General features: G+C 41.1%; 1 protein-coding gene across 3 annotated transcripts; it reads right to left on the reverse strand.

Moving 5' to 3' along the window:
* Positions 1–4,181: 4,181 nt before the first annotated feature.
* Positions 4,182–27,047, reverse strand: LOC107324446 (cytochrome b-245 heavy chain). Of its 3 annotated transcripts, none has more exons than XM_015884481.2 (13): positions 26,929–27,047; positions 20,201–20,296; positions 19,139–19,249; positions 15,700–15,784; positions 15,047–15,192; positions 14,112–14,302; positions 11,210–11,339; positions 10,387–10,479; positions 9,296–9,549; positions 8,870–9,032; positions 7,962–8,108; positions 6,415–6,539; positions 4,182–5,700 (listed from the first exon to the last, which is right to left on the reverse strand). In XM_015884481.2, exons 1-13 carry the CDS (start codon positions 26,956–26,958, stop codon positions 5,574–5,576), a joined length of 1,698 nt encoding a protein of 565 aa, XP_015739967.1. In that variant the 5' UTR covers positions 26,959–27,047; the 3' UTR covers positions 4,182–5,573. The 3 variants fall into 3 exon arrangements, with proteins under 3 accessions (XP_015739967.1, XP_015739959.1, XP_032305231.1); XM_015884473.2 differs by lacking the exon at positions 26,929–27,047 and adding an exon at positions 22,525–22,649; XM_032449340.1 differs by lacking the exon at positions 26,929–27,047 and adding an exon at positions 22,525–22,587 and having other exon boundaries at positions 15,700–15,837.
* Between the last annotated feature and the right edge of the window lie 65 nt (positions 27,048–27,112).

The raw sequence follows: 27,112 nt of genomic DNA on the forward strand, positions 1-27,112 counted from the left end.
ATGAACAGCCTTGAAATCAATGTAAGCTGAGCTGTGCTGGTGGAGGAGAAAGGACTAAGGGAAGAGGAACAACTGTCAGTAATGGACTAGCAGTAAGTCCTGCAATAGCATTTGGGAGGAATGAATGAGGAAGAGATTCTCCAGTGTGGATGAAAAGGAACAATAGTAATGATGGAGGGAGGTGATGTGAGTCCCTCTGTAAGTCTTTGGTAAGTCAACTGGTTTGCAGCACAGTCTGCATGTGAGTTAGCAGGCAGGTGATATGGCTATCAGGGAATTTGGGCTGCATGGCAAGCACAGACCTTGAGATGACCTAATGGCATGGTGTGCTTGGTGCCAGATAAAGGGAAATTAAGATAGGGACAAAAGATAGGCATGTTGATGCTGACAGATAAGTCAAAAAGAACAACTGAGAATCTGCATACTTAGAAACTGCACTGATGGTACTTTGAGAGTCTCCACCAGTTGAGAGAAAGACCAGAGAAGGTTTAAGATGACAATTGGAAGCATCAGTAATAGTATAAAATACTTCTTTTGGTAAGTGATGGAAGGGTTTTGTGGTTACAACATGCAAAAGCTGTCCCCGTTAGGCAGTGACGGGCAGTGTTATTGTGTGTTGGTAGAGGGAGAAGGGAAGGCTCAGCACCTTGAAACAAATTAGGTGGTTGTGGGCATCAGCCGATAACATCTGTTACTCCTGAAGGGGAAGTGGCAACCTGAGTGGGTTACAGCTTGATCTCTGCAAATGACTTGAAAATAACAGAAGGGTTTTCATAATTTTCCCAGGCTTGGGGCTAGTTTCTGTTGCTTTCATAAATGTGAGTAAGTGTAGCTGATGGATTTTGCTAACAGTAAGCTGCCTGTGTTGCCCTCCGAGAAATGCAGCTCTTTTTTTTCCAGCTTAATGGCTTGGGGTTGCTGTTTTTCCCATCCAGTTTCACAAATGAGCTCTCATATGCACAACTGCCATTGACTCCCTTGATTACTGCTGGGCACAGCCTCCTCCAGGCTCAAGATCCTCTCCCAGACGTTGCTACGGGGAAGGAATCTCCAGTCCATCATTGATAATGTGTACCCTGATAACCATCACCAGCATCACCCTGGAGTCACATCACACTGCACATCGTAGGGCTGCTGGAAAGACTCATGCTGTGAGTGATGTGTCCGACATCCCCGGCTGGGTACTTCATTCGTTGTGATGGCTTCTAGTTTGGTACCAGCTGAACGTTGGATGGATTAATTCAAACAAAAGCATCGAGGCATTTGTTAACCCAACAACAGTAAGTAACTTTAGGCAAGGTTCCCTGGCTATATTTACAACGTGGGTTTTGCTGCCTTTCTCGGGGTGTGAAATAGCAGTGAAAGGACTCGCAGCTGCAGCAATAGCAGTGGCAGAAACTGTGGCCTTTAGGGGTTTTCTGTAAATCGAAAGCAAGGCAGTATTGGGTAACTGAGCATTAGTTAGTACTCTATAAATAGCATTTTGTTGCCGCCTTTGCTGCCGTTGATTACACACCCTTTTAATTATTTATTTCGGCTTGTAGAATCGAGTCTTTGCTGCTGAGTGCATTGATTTGTGCACACGTGAGATAGACAACAGTGATTGAAGAGGATCCACGTTTACTCAGCTGTTTGCAGCACTGGTACAGTGAGAGTATCCCATGGATTTTTAACAGCCTAGAGGAACTTTGGAGCAGGAGGAAGCTGCTGATCATCTATAGGGCTCTTTATCTGTCCTCTCAGGGAGGTTGCTCTAGAAGGTGTTTCCTTATTGTTTGGCAGTCTCTTCTGATTATATCCTTGCTGCTATTTGAGGAAGGTTTGGGTCTCAGAGACCAAGTATGAATTTGCCACCTGAAAGCAGACTTGACCCAGCATCAGTTATAGATGGAAAGGGAAGTATGAGAAAAAGGCCAAGAGGGGGGTGGTAAAACCACAGCAGCAACCATCTTTACCAGCTGCTCATGGGAGCTTACCCAGCCCTAGGCTGACCTGCAGAGGTATTTGCTTATGCTTTGGCTCTTTGGGACTGTGAGGTAGAAACCTCTTTGGTTTAGAGAAGTGGAAAGGCTGTTAGATGAAACAGACTTCTGCTCTGCCAAAGTTCTCTGGTGTTAACACTGGCAGCAGCAACATTTTGGTCTGGTAACTGCAAAGAGATGATTATTAGGGTTATTCTCTACGCCATTTCTGGACCCAGCTGGTACTGAGGAAAATTCAATTATAGTTTTCTTGGTGCTCTCAATCACACAAAGAGAGAACAGTGTAAATCCTGGATGTTTTCATCGTCCACTGTAACTCACAGGTGTATGAAAAGACAATAGTGTAAGAAGCACCTACTTTTATTTCAGTTACTTGACCAAAGATGTCTCCACAATCCACTTGTTCTGAAGGCCACAAAAGACATGGTTAATGATATTTCCTTATTTTCTGGTTTTAAAACCTGCCTTGGTTTTGGTTGAGACAACTTTCACCCTCACTGCTGCTATGGTGCAGTATTCTGAACCTGGGATGAGAACAACACCGATAGCAGGGCAATAGATGACTTGTTGCTGTGCTTACACAGAGCCAGGGGTGTTTCATCTTCTATCGCTCCCCTGCAGTGAGGAGCTGGGGTATGGAAGGAGCCAGGAGGGAACGCAGCCAGGACAGCTGATCCAGACTGCCCAAAGGGATGTCCCGTACCAGGTGGTGTCGTGCTGAACTGTACAACTGGGGGAGCTGCTGGGAGTCTGACACTGTTCAGGGACTGGCTGGGCATTGCTTAGTGTGTAGTGAGCAAGTGCATTGTGTAGGAAACACAAACCCACACTGAAGGATGGAAAAATGAGAAGAGTCAAAATGAGTTTGTTAAGTATATTCCAAGATAGAGAAGGAACCTGCAGAAGTGTTTGACAGGCAACATTTTGGTTGTTGTTTTTGGTTTCTAATTTGATTTAGCCCATCGTTTGAGGACTGAAATGCTGAAAGTCTTCACAAGGCAGAGGAAGTCATACAGGACTGAAAAGCAGCAGCCCTATTTCACAAGTAGCCTGATTTCCCCCTGGGAGAAACGTGATGGTGAACACGCAGAACAGTGTCTTTACTATAGGATAAAACCTTAAAAACCTTGGGTTTCCTTTGCATGTGGGCAGCTTTGCAAGTATTTACCAGGGAAGGAAGGAGGACAAGATGAAGCTCAGTGAATACTGAGATTTCACATGTATTAGCCAGATATGGCCAGGTGCTCTGCATCCTCCAGAACCCCCTCCAGTCTCCAAAATGAGGAAACGGGAGCTGCCCAGCACTCCAGAGGACCAGGTTCCTTAACTATATTTCACAATATAGATTAATTAATCAAATTCTTTTTTCAGATGAGTGCATTTGGGAAGACAGACAAAATATTACAAGAGAAAGAAAGTAAAAAAACACTGACTGGGAGCCACAAGTGAGACCAATTTCTTTCTTCATCTGTTTGAACTGAACTGCTAATTCTTTCCATTAGATAAAGCATTTATTTTTCTACCCCAACACCAACTGGCTCTCAGCAGAGCATTTTTCATCTGAATAAGGAATTTTTGTAGCTGGATGGAAGGACAGTTTGGGCTTCAGTCTTCTTCATAAACTTAGGTGGAGCTTGTGTTCAATACTGCAAACCACAAGGGCTACATTCCCATCACTGCTGATTGTGTCAGGAGGGATGAGAGGTGCTCATTTCTTTTAGAGCCATCCCTACAGAAGAAGCAGAGATAAGACTGGAGGATACTGTAGGACAGCCTTTCTGGTAGCACAGCTGAATTACCTCCACCTGTGCTCCCACAGCTGACTCATCGCTTGCCTCAGAGGGTTAATCAGAGGTTCAGGTTGCGATCAAACATTTCCCTTACAGGAACGTTCATAGATCAGGCAAGCACTTGGAAGGAGGGCTTCACTTTAAGCAACCCTGTAGCATTGGAACAGGCTGCCCAGGGAGGTGGTGGAGTCTCTTTCTCTGGAGATATTTAAGACCCGCCTGGACGCCTACCTGTGTGACGTGGTGTAGGGAGCCTGCTTTGGCAGGGGGGTTGGACTCGATGATCTCTAGAGGTCCCTTCCAACCCCTACAATTCTGTGATTCTGTGATTTCTGTGATTGACTTAGAACAATACCACTGACATTATTCCATGCTTTGAGTAAGGGTAGGGAGGTTTCAAACTAGTTTCTTTCTTATGTTTGTATTACAGTGCCATTTCACTCACATATCATAAATTTAAAATAAACTTCATATTCAGACGATGACTGATAATGCATGTCTTATATTTTCACAGCATTTAATAAAAGAAAACTTGGAAGGAAACTGAGAAGCTTTCACCTGCTTGCTTCTTTATATGTTGTAGTAAGGCAGTGGTTTAATAATAAGCACTGGATTTCTTTTTCAGAGTTTGAAGGGACAAATGATCCCTGGTGTATGCATGCAGGAGGTCTGGGACTGTCATTAGAACTGGCTATGACAATAAAGATCCCTGGAGTTGTAAGAATTCTGATCATATTCCCATTAAAATCAAAGCTAAATATCTCAGTGCTCCCTGTGCAGGATGAGAGCCTTATCATTTCAGCAGCAATTCATTTTATTCCGACAAAGAAGTTTCTTTAATTTCGCTTAAGTTCTGTTCTCATTTAATAAGCGGCTTTCAAACAGAATTATGTAGGTTTAAATATGGCCCTTTTGAGGGAAAGAATTGAAAATTTCCCCAAGGGTTGATTTGTGCTGGCATTTACCAGCTGTGACTTCCTGCCCTTCAGATGTGTCACGTGGCAGTTTCGTATTAATATATAACAGAATCATAATCCGTCCTTCTAAAGTAGCGCATAGTGCTTGGATAACGTTCACTAATGGATTAAAGGGAGAACACATCAGGTCTTGCAAGGTGGGGTGTAAAATATGCCACATATAACCAGATAGCTGCACTTGACTGCAGCTGTGGCATGTTGGCAGCAGTGCTCTGACATCCAGGTGGCTCCTCTTCAATACTCTGCTTTCCTGAAGAGAACTGACTGCTTTTCAGCTGCTTATGCTCCCTCCTGGACAGGGTGTTTAAGCTTGTCTTTGGGAACCTGAGAGATTCTTGTGTTCAGAGCAGATTTCCTGTTTTAAGGAGAAATCTTTCCCCTTCACCCTTTCCTAAATTTCTATTTCGTAGTACTCTCTGTAGCCTGCATAAGCTAAGTAGCAAGCATTATGCCAGAATGCTTTCTTGTTTAAAAGCATTAAGTTTTATCAATGTGAATTGGCTCCCAAATGCAAATGGCTGCCCAGAACCTTCAGCAGTCATTATAAATAACAGGAAGATAAAGGCAGTTATTAGAGGGGAAATCCCCTCATGCAGACAAAGTGTAGGTTTCAGCTCAATTGCTAGCATGCAGGTGGCAATGCAAACTTTCCTAAGGTGAAACTTGATTCTTACTCTACCACAGCATCAGAATAACTCCAAAGAAGCAAAAGGATATGCATTAGTGTAGCTGAGATTAGAAGCTGGGCTGTCCTTCCCAGACTCCAAACAGAAAGAGATCCAGTGTTCACACTCTGTACTGAATGACCACCACATGTTTGGGAGTTAGAAGTTTTCCTTGTTAAAAATGAAGTGCACTCCTCTTGGATCAGCTTCTGAGTTACTGATGCTCTGCTTGTTGAGCGTGTCAGCAAGGCCCTCAGGTCCACAGAGAAAAACACCTATTCTGGAACTGTTAAGAAAATGGAAACATGGTCAGGAGCTAGACATAGAGTAGCTGGATGTTGGTCATGTAAATCTTATGTTCTGTAGCAAGTATTTTTTCTCAGCTACAGAAACCAAAGTAGAACAGCACGTCTCTCCTTTAAAACTTGTAACCCTTTCTAACTTGCCAGACATTTACTGCCACTTCTAAAGCAGGTGGCAAGTTAAATCTCAGCTCAGCAGAAGTCAGAGAAGACAATTTTATTGATCTCAGTGGAATCAGTAAAGCCTCAAAAGTTTACGGCAAAAAGTTTTGAAAGGAACTGAACAGGTTACTTTCCTGCTAAGTTCAGATGCTTGGCTGAAGGTCAGCTGTACTCAGGTATTGTTTTTCTGATTTCGTTTGTTTCGGGTTTTTTTGAGGTAGAAGGTGTTATTTTTAGAAGCATTTAGAAGTCGAATGACATTCCTATCTACTTCAACTTGAATGATAGGATATATTTTTCCTAAAACATCTGCTAGGAATTAGACACTGCATCGAGTGTCTCACCACTTTTTAACTGTAGGTTAAATTAAGTTGGTCAAGACCTGAGGTGATGACCATGACTGAAACCAGACCAGAAAATACTTGGAGACTGTTATTAAAATATTGTCAGCATTATCAGTCAAAGGAACATGATTGTGCTGTTATGGCAGTTAAATAATGGACATTCACAGACACTTTCAGTTGGTACAAGATTACCCTGGATGCTGCCTCGCAATGGTTTTGAATTCATTTTCCCAGTTAGGTCTTCCATACAATGTTTTCTGTTTAAGGCCTGTAATCACATCCTTCTCCTCTTCATGATGCATTACAAAATGAGTGGCCTGTGGGAAATGAGAGACAAAGGACAGTGACATGGCATTGTGCACCAAATTATTTGCACTCTAAGAACATTCCTGTAGAACTTATGGTATTTAGAAAGGAAAATTAACAGCAAAATAACAGGAGATGTACCAGCAGTCTGGGTTATCTCAAGAACTGAACATTGTGAACACAGCAATTACATTCCTTTTGCAATGAACTGTTTTAGTCCTGTAAGAACTCTAAAATACAGCTACAAATTAAAACAGCTCTTTCCCTTCCCTTACAATAATACAACTCCTGTGACCTTGGTACATAAAGGGAGCCTACAAACAGGAGGGGAGTCAACCTTTTGAAAGCATAGGTAACAGCAGGACAAAGGGAAATGGCTTTAAGCTGAAGGAGGGAAGATTTAGGTTGGATGTCAGAGGGAAGTTCTTTACTGTGAGGGCGGTGAGCTGCTGTCACAGAGGCTGTGGATGCCCCATCCCTGGAGGTGTTTAAAGCCAGGTTGGATGGGGCCCTAGGCAGCCTGATCTAATATTAAATAGGGAGGTTGGTGGCCCTGCATGTGGCAGGGGGTTGGAGATTCATGATCCTTGAGGTCCCTTCCAACCTGAGCCATTCTGTGATTCTGTGATCTCTGGAAGGTCTGATCCATATAAGGAGGTTTTTTCAACTCTCTCTATGTAAATTTTTACCTAGAATCAGCTAAGTAGATATAGGAAGAAATAGAAGGCAGTTTTAGGGCAGAAGTTCAGCCCTTGCTGATTTTTTGAAGCCAAAAAGCTTAAACCTTTCTCCAGAAGTAAGAATTGCATGACTTTTCTTCTTTTCTTCACGTTTCTTCCACTGTATGTGTGAGGTAACTTCCTACCTTACTGCTACCCTATCCCTGTAGATGAGCTATAGCACTTAGATAATCAGACAGTGAATTTTTCAAAGGTGAGATGTAAGTGAAATAAAGCACCACTAGAAGTAACAGGGTGAGCACCTTTCCTTACTGAATCACATTCTCTACTGAGTCATGGAAGAGCTGTTCCTTCATAACTCTTCTCCAACCTATAATCATGGGATCAAATAAAGAACTCAGGAAGGTTCTGAAACAAATACGCTGCCATCACTCAAATTTTTTGCATTAGCTTCTCCAAAGCTGCCATTAGCTTTTCTGTAAGCAGTAATGACTGTCTTAGTTATGCTTGCAGGGTGAGCTGAGCTTGATGCTGTGAGGAAATACTACTTCCCAGCGTGCACAGCCAGAGTCAGTGCACATCAGCAGCTAATCTCATGTAAGTTCTAGCGAGTAATAATTACCTGTGCTTAAAACCCTGAGAGCCAGGTGGAAGCCTGGAATAATGACCATCTGAACATTTATCAAAACATTACACACCTGCTGACATCAGCCTCGGGGCACAAGAAGGTGATATTTTCCATAGTGTTGTTACCTGAGTTTCATCCCAGCCGGTAAGGTAGATGTTATAGCTGAGAAACTCTGCATTATTCCTCTCCTGCATCTGAGTCTCCAGAGACTGCAAGAGGTCAGCGAACCATTCAAAGGCATGAGTGTCCCTGCAAAGCCAGTAAAAATAGATCTGGAAGAGAGAAAAGAGAACTGTCAGGAGACATAGGCACCTAGGTTGCTGAGTTTCTGTTTGCTGACTAAAGAAGGCCTGTAGAGTTCTTGAAGATACTATTCTGACCACTACAATAAATAGATAGGCTGGTGCTGAATCTATATGGTATTTTGGATAGTGGGAGGGTTGTGAAGCAGAATGAGTGACTGCAAGAACAAGGAAATGTCTTTCTCTCCTTTCCGCTGGTGGGTCACGTTTGTAGTTCAGGATGTTCTCACCAGTTTTATCCCCTTAAAACTGTTTGTTAGGACATAAAATAATGACTTTGGTAGATTCTATCTCCCCATCTGCTAGCAGGTAAGGTAAATTAAAGCAGGTGGCAAAACCAGTTCTGGCCAGTGGATATAAATGTAACTGCAGTGTGACTCCACACCTCTGCACAGGGACTTTCCAGGGAGTCCAGAAGAGGTTGGTTGCATTGTGATTCCACTGACTGAGAACTACTCTCTCTGTTCTTAGGGAAGGTATACAGTGTTTTCAAAGGCTGTAGTTAGTGCCTGTGGATTGATGATATGTCTTGGTGTGTTTTGCAGGGCTTGAATGGCACTTCCAACACAGGTGAAAATCCCCGGGACCACAGCCAGGATTTCGGTGTTGGATTTTGCTCATAGGCCATTTTTCTCTCTCTCTCTCTATTTTTGCAGTTTTGATCTTCCAGCTTCCATGATCACTTTCCTGGGACTGTTTTGATTTTGACCACTGACAGAGAGGGCACGTACCTTCTTAAGTTTTAGGTTGGTTGCATCATGGCAGTATTTGTACCAGACAGACTTGAGCACAGATGCGAATGGCGTTACCCCTATCCCGGCTCCAACCAGCATAACAGTTTCATAACTGAACACATCCTCACTGGCAGTTCCAAAGGGGCCATCCACAGCTATCCTGAAATCAAAAGTACAATGAATAAATAGATAGTGATTATTTACTAGCATCATTTAAAATAACAATAGAAAAAGCATTTGCCTGTTGCACTAGAAAGAAAAAGGTGGAATTGATAAGAGGAGGAAACCGACATGAACAGTTTAAGACCAACATCTGTGACAGAAGTTGTTAAGGATTGTGTCACAGATGCCACCAACCAGGCTGAACAAATTTCACCTGCCCTAGATATTGGTTGAATTTACAGTGATTGACTCTGTACGTACTTGGGCAACTTCCATGCTTCCTGGAATTCCTGCTTATCACATCCACAGGCATTGAACAAGCCCTCCGTCCAGTCCCCTACAATACGGACATGAATGCTGAAGTAATCCTCCTCCGGGGCAGAGGTTAATGTGAATGGATGCCATTCCAGTTTAGACACTGCTGGACATTTGACAAAAATGTATTGCCCGACCTCCATCTTGAAACCCTTCTTCATCATCTGGAGCTCAATTGTCTTGAAGGGATGAATCACCACCTACAGTAAGAGGAACAAGGGGAAAAAAAAGACAAAAGCAAAGGGTATCTTCTCTGTTTGCTGGTTTTATCTACATTTTTCATCGCTAGCATTTGTCTCTCCTATAAGAGCAGGGAAAGCAGGTGAAATGTCCCAGCAGTACGGGGAGTGAGGAGTAATGCCTGACAGCCAGGTCAAAGACTGCAGAAGATGCTAAATTTTTTGCTGAAGTACTTTTTCACACCATACTTGTGGTCATTCCAAAAGGGACAGGTCAGAGTGGGGATGTTCAGCCTGGAGGAGACAGAGGGGATCATGCCAGTGCTTACAAATATCTAAAGGGTGGGAATCAAGAGAATGGGGCCAGGCTCTTTTTGGTGGTGCCCTGTGACAGGACTGGCCAGAGAGGCTGTGGAGTCGGGAAATGCCAAAAACTCACCTGAATGCTTTCCTGTGTAACCTACTGTAGGGAACCTGCTTTAGCAGGGCAAGTGGGCTGCATGATCTCTGGAGGTCCCTTGCAACCCTGACAATTCGGTGATTCTCTGCCAGGGAATTTGGAATATTTACATTGCTGAAATTTATGCAGATATGTAGAAAATCAATATCTCTTCTTTACGATTCAGTATTGTATTTAGCAAACTTTTCCTTCCTGCACTCTTTTGGAGACGGGCTTAGAAACAACTACACTTGGATGTCAGAGAGTAGTACTTTTTTTTGCCTGTTAGCAACCATGATATTTTTGAGATGTCTTTAGTTGACAACACTGTATGACATGTAGGATCTGCTGGCTTTGCTGCACCATCTAGAAAAACTGCTAGTGTTTAGCCCAGAGTTAAGCTTAGCAGCAACACATACCTTTGTGATAACAACCTTCTGCTGTGATCTCCAAAACCGCACCAACCTCTCACAGAGGTACAAAAACATGGGACCTACTACCCATTTCCATGTCTGTTAACAGAATAAAACGGGAAGTTAGATCACAAAGATGGCAACTGAGATTACATTGAATTCTGGAAACACTGTAAACAGATACTAAGTTGAAGTAACATGTTATTTATCAACCAGAGTAAGGAACAATTAAAATACATGACACCTTCAAATTGACTTCTGTTCAGATGGGGAATTTCTTTCTTTGTTGAGAATTGTAGTTGCACTTTTAGTTGTTATTACAGATACAGCAAGGTAATTCCCTAAGAGTTCTTTTGTCTCTGCCTAAAAGTTAAGGTAACTTAAAGAAACGTAGAATAAAGTTATCAATGTGTTACTGACTCAGGTTTATATTACTGTGGGGAAGATTTGGTTTCTGTTGACTAAGCTGTCTGAAATATGAGTGAACGGCCAGCCAGTTAGTCAATAAGAGCTGAAGATTCAGATGTCAGGAGACATTAATAACGTCAGGCCATTAATAATGTGAAATTATTATATAGATTATAGCACTTTTTTGAACCCCAATGACTACAAAATACACTTTGGTAAACAGTCCTCAGATTGACTCATCTGTTTTGCCTATTAGTTGTGCTATTGCTATAAGGCACGGGAAGCAGGTTGTAATTTTGGGTTATAATCCATTACGTTGAAATCTTGCTTAATGTAAAGAAAACTACTTTGTATGGCAAGTTTATACATTATTTAACAAAAAGAATAAATGGTAATTTTTTTTTACTGTGTTTTTTCTTACCATAGGAGGATTCCCTGCAAACTGGGGGACTGGGCAAGCTCCTTTCTTTCCCCACTCAGTGAAGTTCTTAGAGCACATCTCTGGAATATGTTCAGCCAGACTCTCTGCTGTCTGTCCCCGCACAATACGCCTGCAAAAATGCAAAGCATTAAGGGAGTAAGATGGAAATTAAGGAATATCTGTCACTTACTGTTATTCTCTGTATTCTTTTTCTGTGTAGTTATGGAATCCTGCAGTGCTAGTTTACCTTTTGATACCTCTCTATGGCTCTGATCTATCCAAAACATTGTAGGGGGAAATACCAACTATGAGATCAGGTGAGGAAATGTGAGGTAAATTTATTATCACTTCCACAGTGTACTTAAAATAGGAAAACTCAATTCTTTTCGAAACAACCTTTCTTTTTCCTTCAATAAGAAAAACGAAACATGGAGTGGGCTCAATAATCAGTTTCCTATTGATCGCTGCAGCAATGATTTCTGTTATTTTTCTTAAAAATCAAGGAGGGCCTTTTCCAAAGAACATTATTCCTTTGGTAATTTCAGTCTCTTTACAACTGTAGAGTAGATCTTCAATTGGTGTGAATGGACACAGGTCCCTCTAGCTCAAAAAAGCTATGTTGTCTAAACCTGCTGACATTAGTTGATAATCTAGACCCAATATCCTAACTTGAGATTTCCTTGTTTTGTTCATTTATTTTATTATAGAGAAGCCTGATTGCTCCAGTTTGGCAGAACTGATGCTGGGAAAAGAATTCAGTTTTGAGAAGTAAAAATATATTTCGATCGTGTTTAGTATTTCCTGCACCTGTGTGAAGTTCTACCAACCTCAGGGCCATATCAGAGACCCCCATATGATGGTAATTAGTAGTTAAGATCTAATGCCTTTCCCTAGAAATGGTCTGATTCTAATCAGACTGTTTGGTTTTCTGCCAATATAACTTTCTTGTTAATTTCTTCCCATGACTTCTCTTTCTGCTTTTCAAGCTCAATTTCCTTGAATTTGACTGTGTTTCTGACATTTCAAAGAAACTAGGTATCTAAGTAAGTCATATGTATGCCTAGGTTTAAGTGACAGCTGCATCAGAGGATTATTAGAATGCCTGTGTGCAATCTTGAAAGTTAAAAAATTTCACCGCTTATAGATATTACTAATAAACCTCTTCCTCATTATGGTTTTGACTAACATCCTGCCTAAAAAATAAAGGGAAGGAATGTCACTGTCCCAGGAGCATCATGAGTTGCAGTTTTCAGGAACAACATCGGCTGCAATTCACTTCCCCAACAGTGACAAGGGCTTCATCTGAGCTGCCCTTGGAGTGATTTACAGGAATGGGAGGAGCCCATTTTCTGCCTGTTTTCTGCCACTCCTAAGCCCATTGCTTGGGGGCTAGTGGTTTTCACCCTGCCCTACACTCCATTCAAAGTCTGACAAGCCAGTAGACTGTATAAGGAAAGGAACAGACTTATTTTCACTTATTACACACTGTAGGTGATTTTCCAAGACTGTAATAAAGCCTTCTTATTTCTTCTTTTTCTGTTAAAAATTTTACTTTTACTTGCAAATAAGGGTGATCTGAACCTCTGTACTCCTTCCTCTTTACATTTGCTATGATGGGAAGGCCAGGATTTCTGTCTGTGACATGTAATTAATGGACAACATCAGCACTAAAACGTACTGTAACAGCTTGCATCAGACAAGAATCTGCCCTCTTCACTCCATTAACTATGTGTGCTTTAGTTTTCTACATATAGGTATATATTTATATGCGTGTTTGACTCAGCCTTCTGTCTCTTGAAATAAAATGACACCTTTGTGTCTTTCAAACACACTTGAGAGTGGCAGATCATACTCCTGTGTTCATCTCCTCCCAAAGCGGTGTCTGACAACCACATGGATCCCCACTGCTGCCTAAACTTTTCAGTATTATATTAAAATAGTGAAGGTATAGTCGTTACTGAAGGAAAGAAGTCCATATATGAAGTACACTGGAAAAGCAGTGTTTGCTTTCTGATGGCATTGTGTAGTAACTGCTGAAAAGTTTGGACATTTTGTCAGTAGTTACATGATATTTCCAGAGGAAACATGTGCCATTTGTTCTTCAATTTTGGCTCTTACATTCTTCTTGCTTCAGAAGTCAAAGTGGACAAACATGCTGGTGGTGATTCTCATCTGCCTTCTATTTCTGTTCTTCCTGCTGTAGTCTCATTTCTGTCTTTTTTATTTCTTTTTTTTTTTTTTATTTATTTTTTTTTTTTTTCCTGGTGCTACTGGACTAAGAGGAAGTGTTGTTGAATAGTCATTATTATTGGGCATTTTCAAGACACTTTCCAGTGCTCTGAATCCTCAGCTATTTTTAACACAGTAACACCTAGAATCTCATTTTAAATGGATAACACAGTGTATCTACAAACTATGAAATGCGTCTTGGATACTTCAGCATTCTTTTTATGCATAAGTTCTGGAGTTTTATAAAATGAAACTGAAGTTTCAGTTTTGAAGGCCAACAGGACTGACACCCTGGTGGGGGTATGTTAAAGACAGCCTAACCAGGTTGAAGAGATGGATGAGGCATCCCATGAGCAGCTGGCAGAAGTTACACAATCAGCAGCTCTTGTTCTCATGGGGAACTTTAACTTCCTTGACATATGCTGGAAATACAATACAGAATATAGAAAGCAGTTTAGAAGGTTTCTGGAGTGTGTGAAAGACAGCTCTGTGATGCAGCTGGTAAGAGAGCCCATTCAGGAAGGAGCCCTGCTAGACCTGCTGTTCACAGAGGACTGGTGGGAGATACGGAGGTCGGGAGCTGTCTTGGACAAAGTGACCACTAAAAAGTAGAATTCTCAATTCTTGGTGATGTGGGCAGGGGGCCAGCTGTATGATAAATGCAAATACTCACCCAGCGCCATGGATGACAAGGCCAATAAAGAAGATGACAAATAGATGGTGAGTGTACCAAAACACTTCAAAATATGACCTTCGGATGATTTTGGTGGATGATGTGATGATTAGTATAAGGGCCAGAGTGATGATAACACCGGTGAGACCAGCCAAGTACGTGAAAGCCACGTATAAACCCCCCACAGGATTCTGTGAAATAATTGCACATATTGGTCAAAATAAAGGGTTGCATCAAAGCTAAAGCAGCTAAACCATCAGTCTATCTCACTTGCCAAATTCTTCACCCTGTTGCAAATCTTTGGGTTATCCTCTGTGAATTTGGCAATGGCGCTTTGAAAACACACCCCGGTTTTGTTGCACTGAAGATTTACCCCTACTAGAGAAAGTGAGAATAGAAATAAAGGGTTTTATAGCTATCTGCACATCAAGGACTACTTCTTGTTCTGTTACTGCACAGCAATATGGGCGTGGGAAAAATGAACATTTTTGCATAGCTGTCTTGCTAAAGCTGAAGCCTTGCATCCATATTTAGGGAAATAAATTAAAGCTCTTATTTTTAGTGGTGCTGGGCAGTTGTGGGTCTCCCAGCTTACAAGTACATCAGATTCTCAGGGCTTCTGAGAAATGGGGGAGGTTTCTTTTTCTGTTTTCTTTCTCTATTTGCCTTAGTCAAAAGACTTCTTTTACAGGAAGTTTGCTTTTATGCTATATTTTAAAGATACTTTGAATTCCTCGCATGAAAACGCTTAAGGTATTACAAAAAATCAGCAACGCTATTATTGATCACTATAGGAGAATGAATTGCAAAAGGCTCTCCTGCATGATGGTTCAAAGACAGACTGTGCACTCCAGAATAGGCAGCCTTGTTGGATACTCTTAGGTAATCATCTAGATGAATGTAATAATGATTCTTCACAGCTGGATGCCACTTACCGGAATAGTTTGTCTGTAAAAGTTGATATAGCTTTCATCTGGGCTATCACCAAGTCTAGAAAGCACAGCTGCCAATGTTCCTTCCTCTTCAACGCGGGCGTGCACACTCCACTCTACATTGAATAAGTGTGCAATGGTGTGAATTGCTAGGAGAGAGAAAAATAATCAGGGATAAGTACAGAGTAAATGCTTCCTGTTTTGGGGTAACATTTGGGTAAGCTTTGTAACATTTCTCAACTGCAACTCAGAACCTTTGATACTCCTATGACTATTTCAGATCACTGATAAGTGTTGATTCTTTCATAATCTCTTTTATTTCTTTCAAATGTGCCAACTAAGAAATAAGCCTAAACAGAAATTCTAGCCAGACTGTTTGGTTCTCAAGTCATTGCTAAATACCTTTTATTAATCCTTGCCATGAATGTTACTAGAAGTGAAAGAGAAAAGCATTCTTTCTTATTCATCTTTTGCTCTCTATGAGTTGCAGAATAATACTTAATGTGTTTCAAACCTTGATGCACTCTGACTCATTTAAGCTAACAAAATCAGCTCTCTCAATATAGAACACAAGTTCCTTAAGAACTTGGATCTCATTTGGATTCTGTGTAAAATGAACAGGAAAGCAATAACCAAAGAAACATTTGAGTACCAACCAGTATGAAGGGCGATCATCCATGCCACCATTTTGTGAAAGGTGAGGTTCCTGTCCAGTTGCCGTCTTACACGGGTAGAGCAGCACTTTGAGTTTGAGGAAAAAAATATTTGCAGACTACTTGTGATTCCTACAAACACTTATTTAAATGCAGAGAAAAAAATGGAGGCCCTGAGCACAAGAATTGGTGATATTGCTGGTAAAGAATTAGAATTCCTAAATATAAACAAAGATATATTACTCCATACATCAGAATGTGATAATAACATGTTATATTTTAATATGTCAAATTGAAACAAAGTATATGACAATGAGAAAGCAAAATACCATCCATTATGCCAAAAATACATACCTGCGTTACATTTAAATTAGATGTTATAAATGGAGGAGGAAATAATCATACTCTGCCATGCCAGGAGAGGTTGACTGTTTTAGATTGAGTCTTATACTGCCACACAGCAACAGGGCCCTGCTGTAGTTCACACTCCAAGCATCCAAGATTGGGTGCTTCCACTCCAAACACACCAGTCATTTATGGTTCTAAGGGATGCCCTTCCCAAAACTCTGGGCGTACTTGGCAAACACTCACTTGCAACTTGTCAGTGGAATTACCCACATAGAAACAAGAATAAAAACTCTCTGCTAATACAAGCTGAAGAATGGCTCTTATGAAAGCAGAATGGTATTTTCATTAACTATTACAACAGGTGCCTGTGAGGTCCCATCTGAATTATAGTCTCCATTATAGTCAGCAGGAGTCTTCCTATAAATTCATGTTTCTGTAAAGCTAGCATTTGCTGTCTCCGCACAGAAGAAAGTGTAATTGTTCTGTGTTATGTCCTCTTGTTGCTTTTGCTGACTGACAGAAAACAGAAAACACCAAGCAAGCTAAAACATGTATGCCTGAGAGCCATATAGGTGTTTTACACAACCAATTAAGAGAGCAAAATAATCATCCAAGTGCTTGCTGAATATTAACTTTGTAGATGAAATGGTAAAGTATCTTCCCAGTTAACAGAGTGGATTGCACCATACCAGTCATTCAGAGCAAAACAGGAGGGATAATAGTACACCAGAATAATTTAGTTTTTGATTTGTCCTGCTTAGTGGAGATACAGTATCAGTGGCCTTATTCTCCAATACCAGTCCATATTTCTATTTCCAGCTGTATTTCTAAATATTTCTTGAATATTAAATGCGCAAATAGATAAAAGAGCAGGAAAAAAGAATCTCTTCTTTGGTTATTCTTCAGCTGTGACATTGATTAAAGGGCAAATCACAGGGCTATCACAGTGACTTCATTAGGCTATAACAACAGCCAGATCATGCACCTTGAGATAGAATTAAAAAGACTGTAAGATACAGTGTAGCACTGTGAGGAAGTATCCATCCTGTCTTACTGCCTTACAAAAAGCATGTAGGGAAACTTATCTTGCTGTTTACAAAGCATAAGACCAAGCAGTAGCAAAATGCTGCAGTTAGGTTCAATGGTGAAGCTCATTAACATCAGCAATGAATAAAGAACTAAGGGGCGTGCAAAGAAGGCATGGCTATTATTAATAAATAGCTTTGTAGTGCATGATTTCTGGGTGACAGGATGTAAAGGGCGGGAGTTTCCAGCACGCTGCTATTGAGCAATTGGTTTGAACAAATTTCCCCTCTCCCTAACCTCAATGGCATTGCTGTTGGAAAGGCCGCTACCCTTTCAATACGTTATATGACATTTAAAAATCCTGATTTTCTTAAGAGATCCTCACAGGTCTTGCTTCCAGATCATAGTTAACTAGACTGAATTGCAGAACAAGCACAAACAGCTGTACTGCTGCACCAAGGCCATCAGAGTCCCAGCACTACCCCTGGGACACTGGGCTTGGCATGTTTTGCTTAAGATAGTTACCTCCTTCCTGAGGTATATCCTTATTGCAACAAGCAACTGAAGTTAAACAAAGTCCAACTGCCTAACAGTCCTATTTTATGTCCCTTCCTCATGTCCTTGCACACCCTCAGAGCCTTTAGCTTCCTCGTACAGACAAACAGTGAGCTGCAGGCAAGCACCAGAACCATGCAGCTCTCTACATGGTTGTCACTTGCAAACTGAAGAGGAGATGAGCAGTTCAGGACAAGCAGTGTTAAGACCCAGCTGGAATAAAACTCTCAACCTTGGAATCATATTTTTAGCATTACTGTAATGTCTCTGAAAATGCCTTCTTTCACTGCACTGAGCTCAGAAGACCTCTGCTCAACCTGCTTTCAGCTTGACACCTGTGAGATCTACTTCAGAGTTCATTAAGACCTACTATGATCAACATCTCATCAATGTTTTCCAGTTGCATTCATCTAACAACAACACTAAATCTTTCTAAATTTATGTTATTAACTTCTGCAGCTTGGGGATCCAGCTGTCTCTGTGGCATATACTATTTGATCTTCCTCAAAGCAGAGGAAGAACAACTTTAGCCCTACATTTTTCCTTACTATTCTTTTTCTTTAACATGCATGGAGAGAGCTGTCTGCTTTTACTACTTCCCAGAATTGGAAGGGGTATGAAACAAGATAGAAAGTCTGGTCTGGATATTTCCAAGTTTATATTTCTGAGTGTTATGCCTAAAAAAGGCCAGAGCACTTTGGATAGCATTGGAAATATAACTTAGGGGCAGAGACAGCTCACATTCATCCACAATGACTGTCAGAGTAGTATATGTCCTAGATGAGTGTATAGCCTGGTGGCCTTATATCCCACTCTCCTTTGCTATGAAGGACTCTTGAAACTGCAGGTATTGTATGATGGTTTTTTTGCTCTGCTTTTTCCACCCTCACAAACAGTCTCGTCTGCGTGAAAGAATTTATGATAGATTTACAGATGAAGTGCTAGGGTCCCCTCAGCTGACAAGATAAGCCCATTTTGTATTAACAAGGTTTGCAACTTACAGTTCCTTTTGGAGGCCTAATCATCATAGTTACAGAACAGGAGCCATTTTTAGTTTTAGTATGTCTGGATAAAATTATTTTGTGTTTTTTTTTCCCCTGCATTGTTTCTGTTGTAATAGACAGCAGTCTACATTTCAGCAATGTGACAAAGTCAGTGCTACCATAGGAAGCCACTCCAGATATCACCTGCAGCTGATCACTCTTTTCTTAGTGCTGGTTCCTTCTTACTGAAGGAACGTGGTACTGGAGGTCTAGTTGGGAGCTAGTAATGGTCAAAAGGCTGGTGAACTATCTCATCCTCACCATAAATGGGTATTATATCATTATATAATTGATAAACTAGGCAAAGACCTCAGTCTTGCTCAGAGTAAAACCCTGAGCAAACCTACTTCAAAGAAGACATCCCAAAACTATGGTATATCTGGGGAACTTGGACAGAGATTCTTGGTGTACTTGCAAAGCTACTTGGTTTCTCATCTGTCATAAATGTTGAAATTCTTTCTTCATCTTACCGCACTTGATCCTCTGAGGAAGGAGAGCAAGTTTCGACATACTGGCAGCAGAATCAGCATGCAGTTGAAATTCAGACATGCTGCAGGAGCTCTTGCCAGAGCCAAAGCACGCTGGAATTGGAGAGATGCTATTAAATTAATTACCTAAGACATTATCCAGGAGACAGATAAGCATAGACTTTATACGTGATTATGTCACAAATATTCATGAACTTGAGATCTAGAGTTCATTAACAATGGTTGTATGTCAGAGCAGTCGTGATCTATCCTAGTTAGGGGCACAAATGCAGAAAGAAAAGATTCCTCCAGGTAGGCCACCTTCTATTTCCAGTTTTGAAATAACACAGTGGTATGAAAAGCTCCCTGTCAGTCACATCTGGCAGTTGGTAGCCAAGTGCAAATGCAAGTTTAAGCTAGCAGCATTTTCTTTCCCAACATCTGAAGAAAATTTCCCTGCTGCTATTTCAGTTGGCTGAGCATTAGGGTAGACAGAAGGACACGGAAGTGGTTGAGTGTTCAGAAAAGCTATAGGACTGGATCCAGAATTCTTCACAAATGTAGGTTAGTCTTTCTTGCAGCTAGCACCAATATCAAAGGAGCTTTGTGATGCTCATAAAGCTCATCTCAGTTTCAGAAGGTTGCTGCCTAGGACTCTAGCTCCAAAATGTCCCCTATGTGTGCATCTCTGCAAAAGGAATCTGGGGAAATTAATTGCCTCATCTTTTAGGAATATGTTCCTATGTAAATTGTTTGAGAAACAATTGGAAGGGAAAATGGATGCACAATAGTTCCAACATCAATGCCTTATTCATCTCCTCCTTAATAAAGCAGCCACCATGCATATTCACTTTAATTACCATGAGTACAATTGTTACCTGGAAACATCTTTAGGATGAGATTTCTATTCAGAAGCTCTGACAACTATGTGCATTCAGTTATCTGTTTATTTGACTCCTTCACGAACCTGCTGCTGCAGCAAATTCATCCAGTTTCAATCAAATAAAATGAGGAAAAATGCTGCATGTGCACTCTGTGCCAAGATAATGTATGTTTTGTACTTACGCCAAGGAGTACTCTGGTGTAGAAGAAATTTTGTGGGAGATCATATGCAAGATAGAACCACCAAAAGAGGAAGACGTTTAACCCCAGCCACACAAGCTGAAAGACAAATGAAGAGGAAACTTTAAACTCTGTTGTTAAAGATCATTCATGAGAATTTACACAGCACAGAAAATGGCCAATGAGATCACTGTGTTTCTATTTGTAGAGACAGCTGTGCTGCTGAGTATGAAGGGCTCAGCAAGGACTATATATATATATATACATATGTATATATATATACTTCTTTTTCCTGGTAGAAATTAGCTTTGAGGAGTATAAGAATGGCAATAAACCCAAATACAGATATTTGCACAGTTCAAAGCATTTACACATGATTATATAAGGACTGTAATGTTACATGTGTCTAGTTAAGTCTGTGAGTCCAGTTGAATCTCTAAACATCATTAAAAGTTAGGGCCTCTTCCAAACAGCACTTCCTCAGGCATATTAACCGTTGCAAGAGGAACACTTAATTGCTATGCAACAGCACTAAGAAGCTTGAGCTCTAAATATAGATTGCCTTAATTACACCCGAGGCCTGACCATAACGTTTTCTATTGTGTAGGAGGCTCTAAATATGAAATCAGTCACAAGAAATATTTAATGTAGGCACCTAGGTAGAGTTTAGACTACCCAAAACCAGGCTTCTTCATAGCTATACTGCAGTATTCTCTCACAGTTGTGTATTCTACAGTGTGGATTTCTACAGGAAAAGAGAAGTTATTAGCCCTCCTCCAAATTATTTAAGGAGCTCATCTGGCTGCAGAAATTATAATGAATTTGGCCACTTGCCCTTCAAATCAGCTGTTGGCTGATTTCACGTACTGAGGTATCTGGTACAATCTGTATCACTGCACCTCTATTCTAAATAGATTAACCAGGATGGAAAAACAGAGAAAAGAAACTCCAAGAACTAGGAGAAAACTCAGTCCATGCATGTAAGTTAAGTATACCAGAAACTGTGATTTGACAGCCCTCCTAACCCATATTTTTGCTGGTCCTTTGGCCCAAACTGACATCGTAAAAACCTGGGATTAGTTTGGCATTGAAGACATTAGATATATGGATTTAGTCTGGGAAAGTGAAGGGATTTCCACCAGTTTAAGGGAGTATATAGGGAATCCCCAAATCCTTATTATAAAATTAATCTCAAGATCAAATGCTCACGCACTTAAAACGAAACTGTGCTACTTCCAAGTACAGTTGCCTCACAAGATGCCGATCTGTGATGGACTCTCATAGTTCTTGGTGCTGACCCATTCAGAACATGGACCCTTTGCAAAACACTGCAGCACCCTTTGCCAACTGGAGCTGGGTGGCAAAGTTAACTGCCACCCACACTCTTCAGCTAGGGCAGGTGGAGGGAGTGTGTGCTGCCATTAAGGCTGATAGGTATCTGCTTCACTGGGGCAAACCAATACAAATCATGTCTGTTTCTATCAGGCATGGGACAGCCCTGCAAAATAATGCTGTAGTGGACAGAGCAGAATGCTTTGGTAAGGATTTCAGTGAACAGTACTTACATATACTAACCCAACTTTGCAGAAATCCCTTAAATGGCGTTATGTATTATATTATAATATAAGCACACACATATACTTGTACTGAGTGTGATATTGCGCTGATGTGAAAAAAAGAATTCTGAAATACTAACTTCTGCCTACGTTTTTTCCCAGTTTATCTCGATGAAATGAGAATGAGATTTTCAGTACTTCTAAGTCTTGCATGGAATGAATTGAACATACCTTCACAGCCACTCCATGCAAACTATATACAAAATGGATTCAAATGCAAGTTGCCCTAATGAAGAATTCATGACTTTCTGCTCTAAATTCTGGACTCTCACTCTAATGCTAATTTTCTATCCTCAGGACACATCCACCGTGCTCTCAATTACATCTACTTCTGTGTACAAAAGTGCAAGAAAACCTCGTTGTTGTGATTGCTTTCTATTTTGAAGTTCAGTCGTTAACAATGAGATGCAGTGTTATTTTTTTCCCTTAAGACATTGCTGCACCCAAAAATAGCAGGTACTTAAATTCATTTCTAGCAAAGAAAACAGCTGACATACAACCATTACTCAGTTCACAATGAAGCCTACAGCGACACATGTACCAGGGAGAGCTCCATAAAAATCATGTTCTTGAAGTGCGTCACTGCACTTGCTGCCCTGGCTTGAGAATAATCAAACACACACAGTATTCACTGACACAAAGAGATCTGCTTATTAAAATGTCCTGTAGAGCTTTTTACAGGACACAAATCACAATAAAAATGGTACTTACGACGACAAAGATGGACAGTCCTTCATTCTCCACCCAGTTACCCATGTTTGCCCGAGATGAGAATGCACAACAGCCCCGTTCTTTCTGGGACACTGTCTGTAACTTCTCTCATAAGGAAGTGAGAGCAGAAGCTTACAGCAACCTGTTTCCTTTTTCATTCATTTAGGAAATAAATTAACCATTGAATCATACCCATAGTTCAATTTCAAATGTGTTTCTACCAACTTTTTATAACTCATATATATATAAATGATTGAGATAAACCATCTCTTCCTCAAGATACGAACTGTGGATAAAATAAATAACATAACTAGTGAGGCTTTCTGCTGAAAAATGTATTGCCACTTTAAATAACTTTCAGCACTGAACTGTAATACACAATTCACAGAAGAATTCTCTCATCCCTGGCCTTGTCTTTATCATCCCAGGTCAGAGATGCCATTCCTGCAGATCCCTTTTGACAAATAGTCACTAGAATGTTTTATGTTTTGATCTCTTGAGGTTCATGGAAGTCTCCACATATAATCAAAAGCTCTTCTTTTCTTGGGACATACATGCAAACCTTAACATCTCCTCTCCACTTGGGTTAACAGGAAGGACACATGTCACTTGACTGTCCCTTTTTTTCTTCTTTTTTTGTACTCTCACACAGTTCCAGCCCTGGGAATCCAGTCACTATAGAAAATAATGATAATAATTATAATGAAGACTTTGCTTCTGTGATTGGAGAGAAGAATATGGAAAATTGTCCATGTATATTTTGTAGCTTACAAGCTCATCAAACATTTATTCCAAAGGTATTCTTTCTTTAACTAACAATACCTTTGAGGTAGTTTAATGATTTCTGAATGTTTTGCCTCTGTGGTATCACAGTTCCCAAACCCACAATAAAGAGCATACAATGAAAAGTGGACAGGGAAGGCAAAGTGTCTGTTCTGATTCATGGATGTCTATTCTAGCTGTGAAGACTAGCCAGCTCCTTCCACCCAGAAATAGCAGTACTCTACCTGTCTTTTCTTCCAAGCAAGTGTGTGAAGCCAGGATGCTCTGAGCTTCAGCAGACATAAGAGGCAGCTCCTCAGACATAAGAGCCACCAAAACATGGACTCACTGCCTTAGGAGGCTTCTGGCAGGCCATAAACCCCACAGGGGCAAAGCTCCGATCAGTCACAACTGTCAAAATATGACACTCTCTTGACAGCCTAACTAGCAGCCATGAGGCAGAATATATTTTAGCTGCTCTCAGTCAAGCAGTTATTAAATACCCATAGATTATTTCACCACCTGAACTCAAGGCATAGAGGTCTTGAATACTTCCAGAGCTGGTGGATGCTGTAGCTCTCTGATATTTGGGAGGGTTGCCATTAATATGAAAATCGACAGGACAACATTTAGCAAAAAGCCATTGCATGGTTTCTGTATGTAACAGGTGTGGCTAGAGTTGGTAGCAAAACCACCCACACAACACCCTCAGTTTAATTCTGGTGTTTGAACCTTCTGAAAACGTGAAACATCATTGGTGTAACATCCCAGAGATGTGTATGTTTTGTGCTTTGGTCTAATGAAAACAAATAGCACCATAAACAAGAAAAGGTGATGTTGGCAGCTGTGTATTAACCATTATGTAGGTGTGTGTTAAACTGAAGTATGAAAAACTGAAATACTTCTTTCTTACTCTGTTTCTAAAACATCTGCCACGCTGTTTGATTATGCAGTTTTTCTTCTTCGTTGTGAATGGTTCAGTGAACAGTGGCCCTTTCTCTGTCTGACAGTCCTGAAAAAGTATTCAGATCTCCTGACTCTTCACTTCCTCACATAATTTTATGCCAGTTATTCTGGTTCCTCCGCTGATCTGTGAAATAGAGCTCTGTATATTTTTGTACAAATTTAAATCCCATAGGACTGAGTGTTTCACACCTGCCTACTAAAAAGGCCATGTAAAATTCTGCATGCATAGATTCCTAAAGAGAGAGGTAAAGAAAATGAAAGAGACCCAGTTCCTGCATTGCTGCCAATTTGCTAAGACAAGGCTGCTGAGCTCTCTCCCATATAGTCAATGTGACTAGCCTCTTCTATTTCGTAGGTTGAAATATTTATTTTGAACTCTGTGTCCTGTGTCTCTCAACCTTCCTTTGACTCCACACCCAAGAGGAAGAAGCAGACAAGTGTCTTGTCAATACTTGTTACATGGTGGGTAAAGCCTCATCCATAACTTTGTATCTGTTCCCCAAAAGTATCACCTATGGAGCTTTCTCTGCTACACTACACACCAGACCCGCTTTCACATCCAGCCTCAGACTATCACTGTACTGACCTGCCTTCACTCATGGGAATAACACAGTATGAAACCTCTGCTTTCCTGTTTTGTTTTCAAGGTAAATTATCCCACACTGAGGCCAGGGCCCAGGGCTCCATCCAACCTGGCCTTGAGCACCTCCAGTGATGAGGCACCACAGCTTCTCTGGGCAGCTTGTGCCGGCACCTCACCTCCCAGACAGAGAGAAAATTCTTCCTAATGCCTAATCTTAATTAATCTCCCTTATTTTAGCTTAAAGCTGTGATCACGTTAAGCAGGCAGTAGATTCCAGATCCCCCTCTGCATAAAGCCTGAGGCCAAAGTAACCCGGCTCTGCGCGAGTCTGCAGGAGACAGAGCCCAGCCTGCAACCAACTAACAGACGGCTTTATCATCAGCTGGGCACTTGTTTTTTTCCGGCGCTTTTATCGAGCGTTCAGCCTCCCGTGAGGCCTGTGAGAGCCCTCAGGCAGCGGGAACGGCGGCTCAGCACCGCCACCCGGCGGGCAGCCCTCGCCCCTCAGGCCCCGCCGGAGGTGGAGCAGCCTCTTCCCGTCCCCCCTCCCCGAACCTTCCTCTTTTTGGAGAGGAAAAAGCAGGCAAAAAGGTTCAGCTCTGAAGTTTGTATGTCTCCATTTCTGTGCTGAAGGACATGGGCAGGGGTTTACCTGCACCATGTCCTGATACAGCTTTTTCCACTGTCTGCCTGGGTGTCCTAATGGCTGTGCTACAGCAGAGGAAGAAATAGCATCAATATCATCACACAGCCATAGAAGTATTCCAGTAACCCCTTGCCTACACCCTAATTACACAGGTCTATCCTCCTTTACACTGCTGCAGTTCATATTGTAGAATACAAATGAGTGCAGCAAAAGGTTTATTTATTTATTTATTTATTGCTGATTTTTGTCTCTCATTTCTCAGTGTGAGTGTAACAGGGCAACCCAGGTCAGTTAGTAGATGCCTGTCTGCAGCATGACATCCGACTGACATGGCTCCTGGCTCAGCCTTGTTTGTACTGAGAACTTTTGAGTTTTCATTAACAGCAACAGGAGAAACACTGAGAAATGATCTCGTGTTAAATGCACAAGTCTAAGAAAGATAACATGACACAGTGAACTGGGGCACCAAGGAACAAACTTTTGCATAAAATTTCACTTTAAAATAATCTTTTAGCTAGAGTACTAAGATGGCTCATGCCTGTGCTAAGGCTGAGCATGAAGCCTGTATGCTGCTAAGTCATACTTAAATTGCATCTTAGAATAACGCTGCTCTAGCCATATATCACTGGATTTACATGTTTCATTTATATTTGTCATTTATTTTTATTTTCTTACTTGCTCTGATGACTAGGAGAGTTATCTGACAGTAGCTTGCAAAACTCTATCTGGCTTAGATGGTCTTGTATCAACCTGCTGGCCCTGTTCTGTGAGAATGGCAGCCTGTTCTGTTATGCTCATAAGCTCTGAGGCAGCCATCCATCTCTCTGAAAAAGTTGATGAGGTCATAAATTATACACAGTCTGGATTTTGAACTGGGATGATGTTCTTCCAGGTTAAACTACCACCCACTGAAGCCTCCCATTGCAAGATCGCTTAGAGGATGTCACACCTCTCTCTCTCCCCTATAAGTATTTAACACTTTCAGAGAACCTGTCATTTGAAATCCAGGAAAAAAACTCTAATGTGGTGTTAGAAAGCAGCATTCCTCTATTCCTTGCGATACACACCAGGCTACTTGATTAGTTATTGTGACTTCAGTGTTCCTGTGAAGCAAAATCAGGGAGAAAAATAAGGCTATTCACACACCAAGGAAGGTTAAAATATTAAGTTTTAGAACTGATACAGGCTGTATCAGTTAGAAAGCAGTATATTAGTTTAAGGACCAATATATTAGTTTAGCAAAAGGAATCAATCAGTGCTAGTTCTGGCTGAGTTTCTATATACACCTGATTACCTAGTGCCACAAATGGGGAGAGTTGTTTTGAACAAGCTGCAGACCCAAATTACATTTGGTAAAGGATGAATCCAAGTGCATATTCCAGAAAGTAAAGCTGTGGAAGCTTCATTCTTATGTTACAGAAGTCATCCCCTCCCAAACAGACAATACCGGAAAGAGTGAAAATTGCAGTGACACCATGGATCTGGGCAACAGGAACACTTGTATGGTTGAGACAATCCAAACCCGTAACTATCCAGCTGAAGCCAGGAGCAAAACTGGATCATGAAGTACCAAGTGGTCCTGGTGGAGCAAGAGGATATGGAATTAAAAGTAACCAATATACCGAATCCAG

Source organism: Coturnix japonica, chromosome 1 (genome assembly GCF_001577835.2).
Source record: "Coturnix japonica isolate 7356 chromosome 1, Coturnix japonica 2.1, whole genome shotgun sequence".
Taxonomy (NCBI): Eukaryota; Metazoa; Chordata; class Aves; order Galliformes; family Phasianidae; genus Coturnix; species Coturnix japonica.

Bases quoted from the DNA above. Each gene is read 5' to 3' on its own strand.
- LOC107324446 (XM_015884473.2), bottom strand. From the start codon at position 22,569: ATGGGTAACTGGGTGGAGAATGAAGGACTGTCCATCTTTGTCGTC. The intron at 15,193-15,699 runs GTTGGTACTCAA...TCTCTCTCCTAG, and splicing joins GATGATCGCCCTTCATACTG to CAATTCACACCATTGCACAC. The intron at 11,340-14,111 runs GTGAGTATTTGC...GCATTTTTGCAG, and splicing joins CTTGTCATCCATGGCGCTGG to GCGTATTGTGCGGGGACAGA.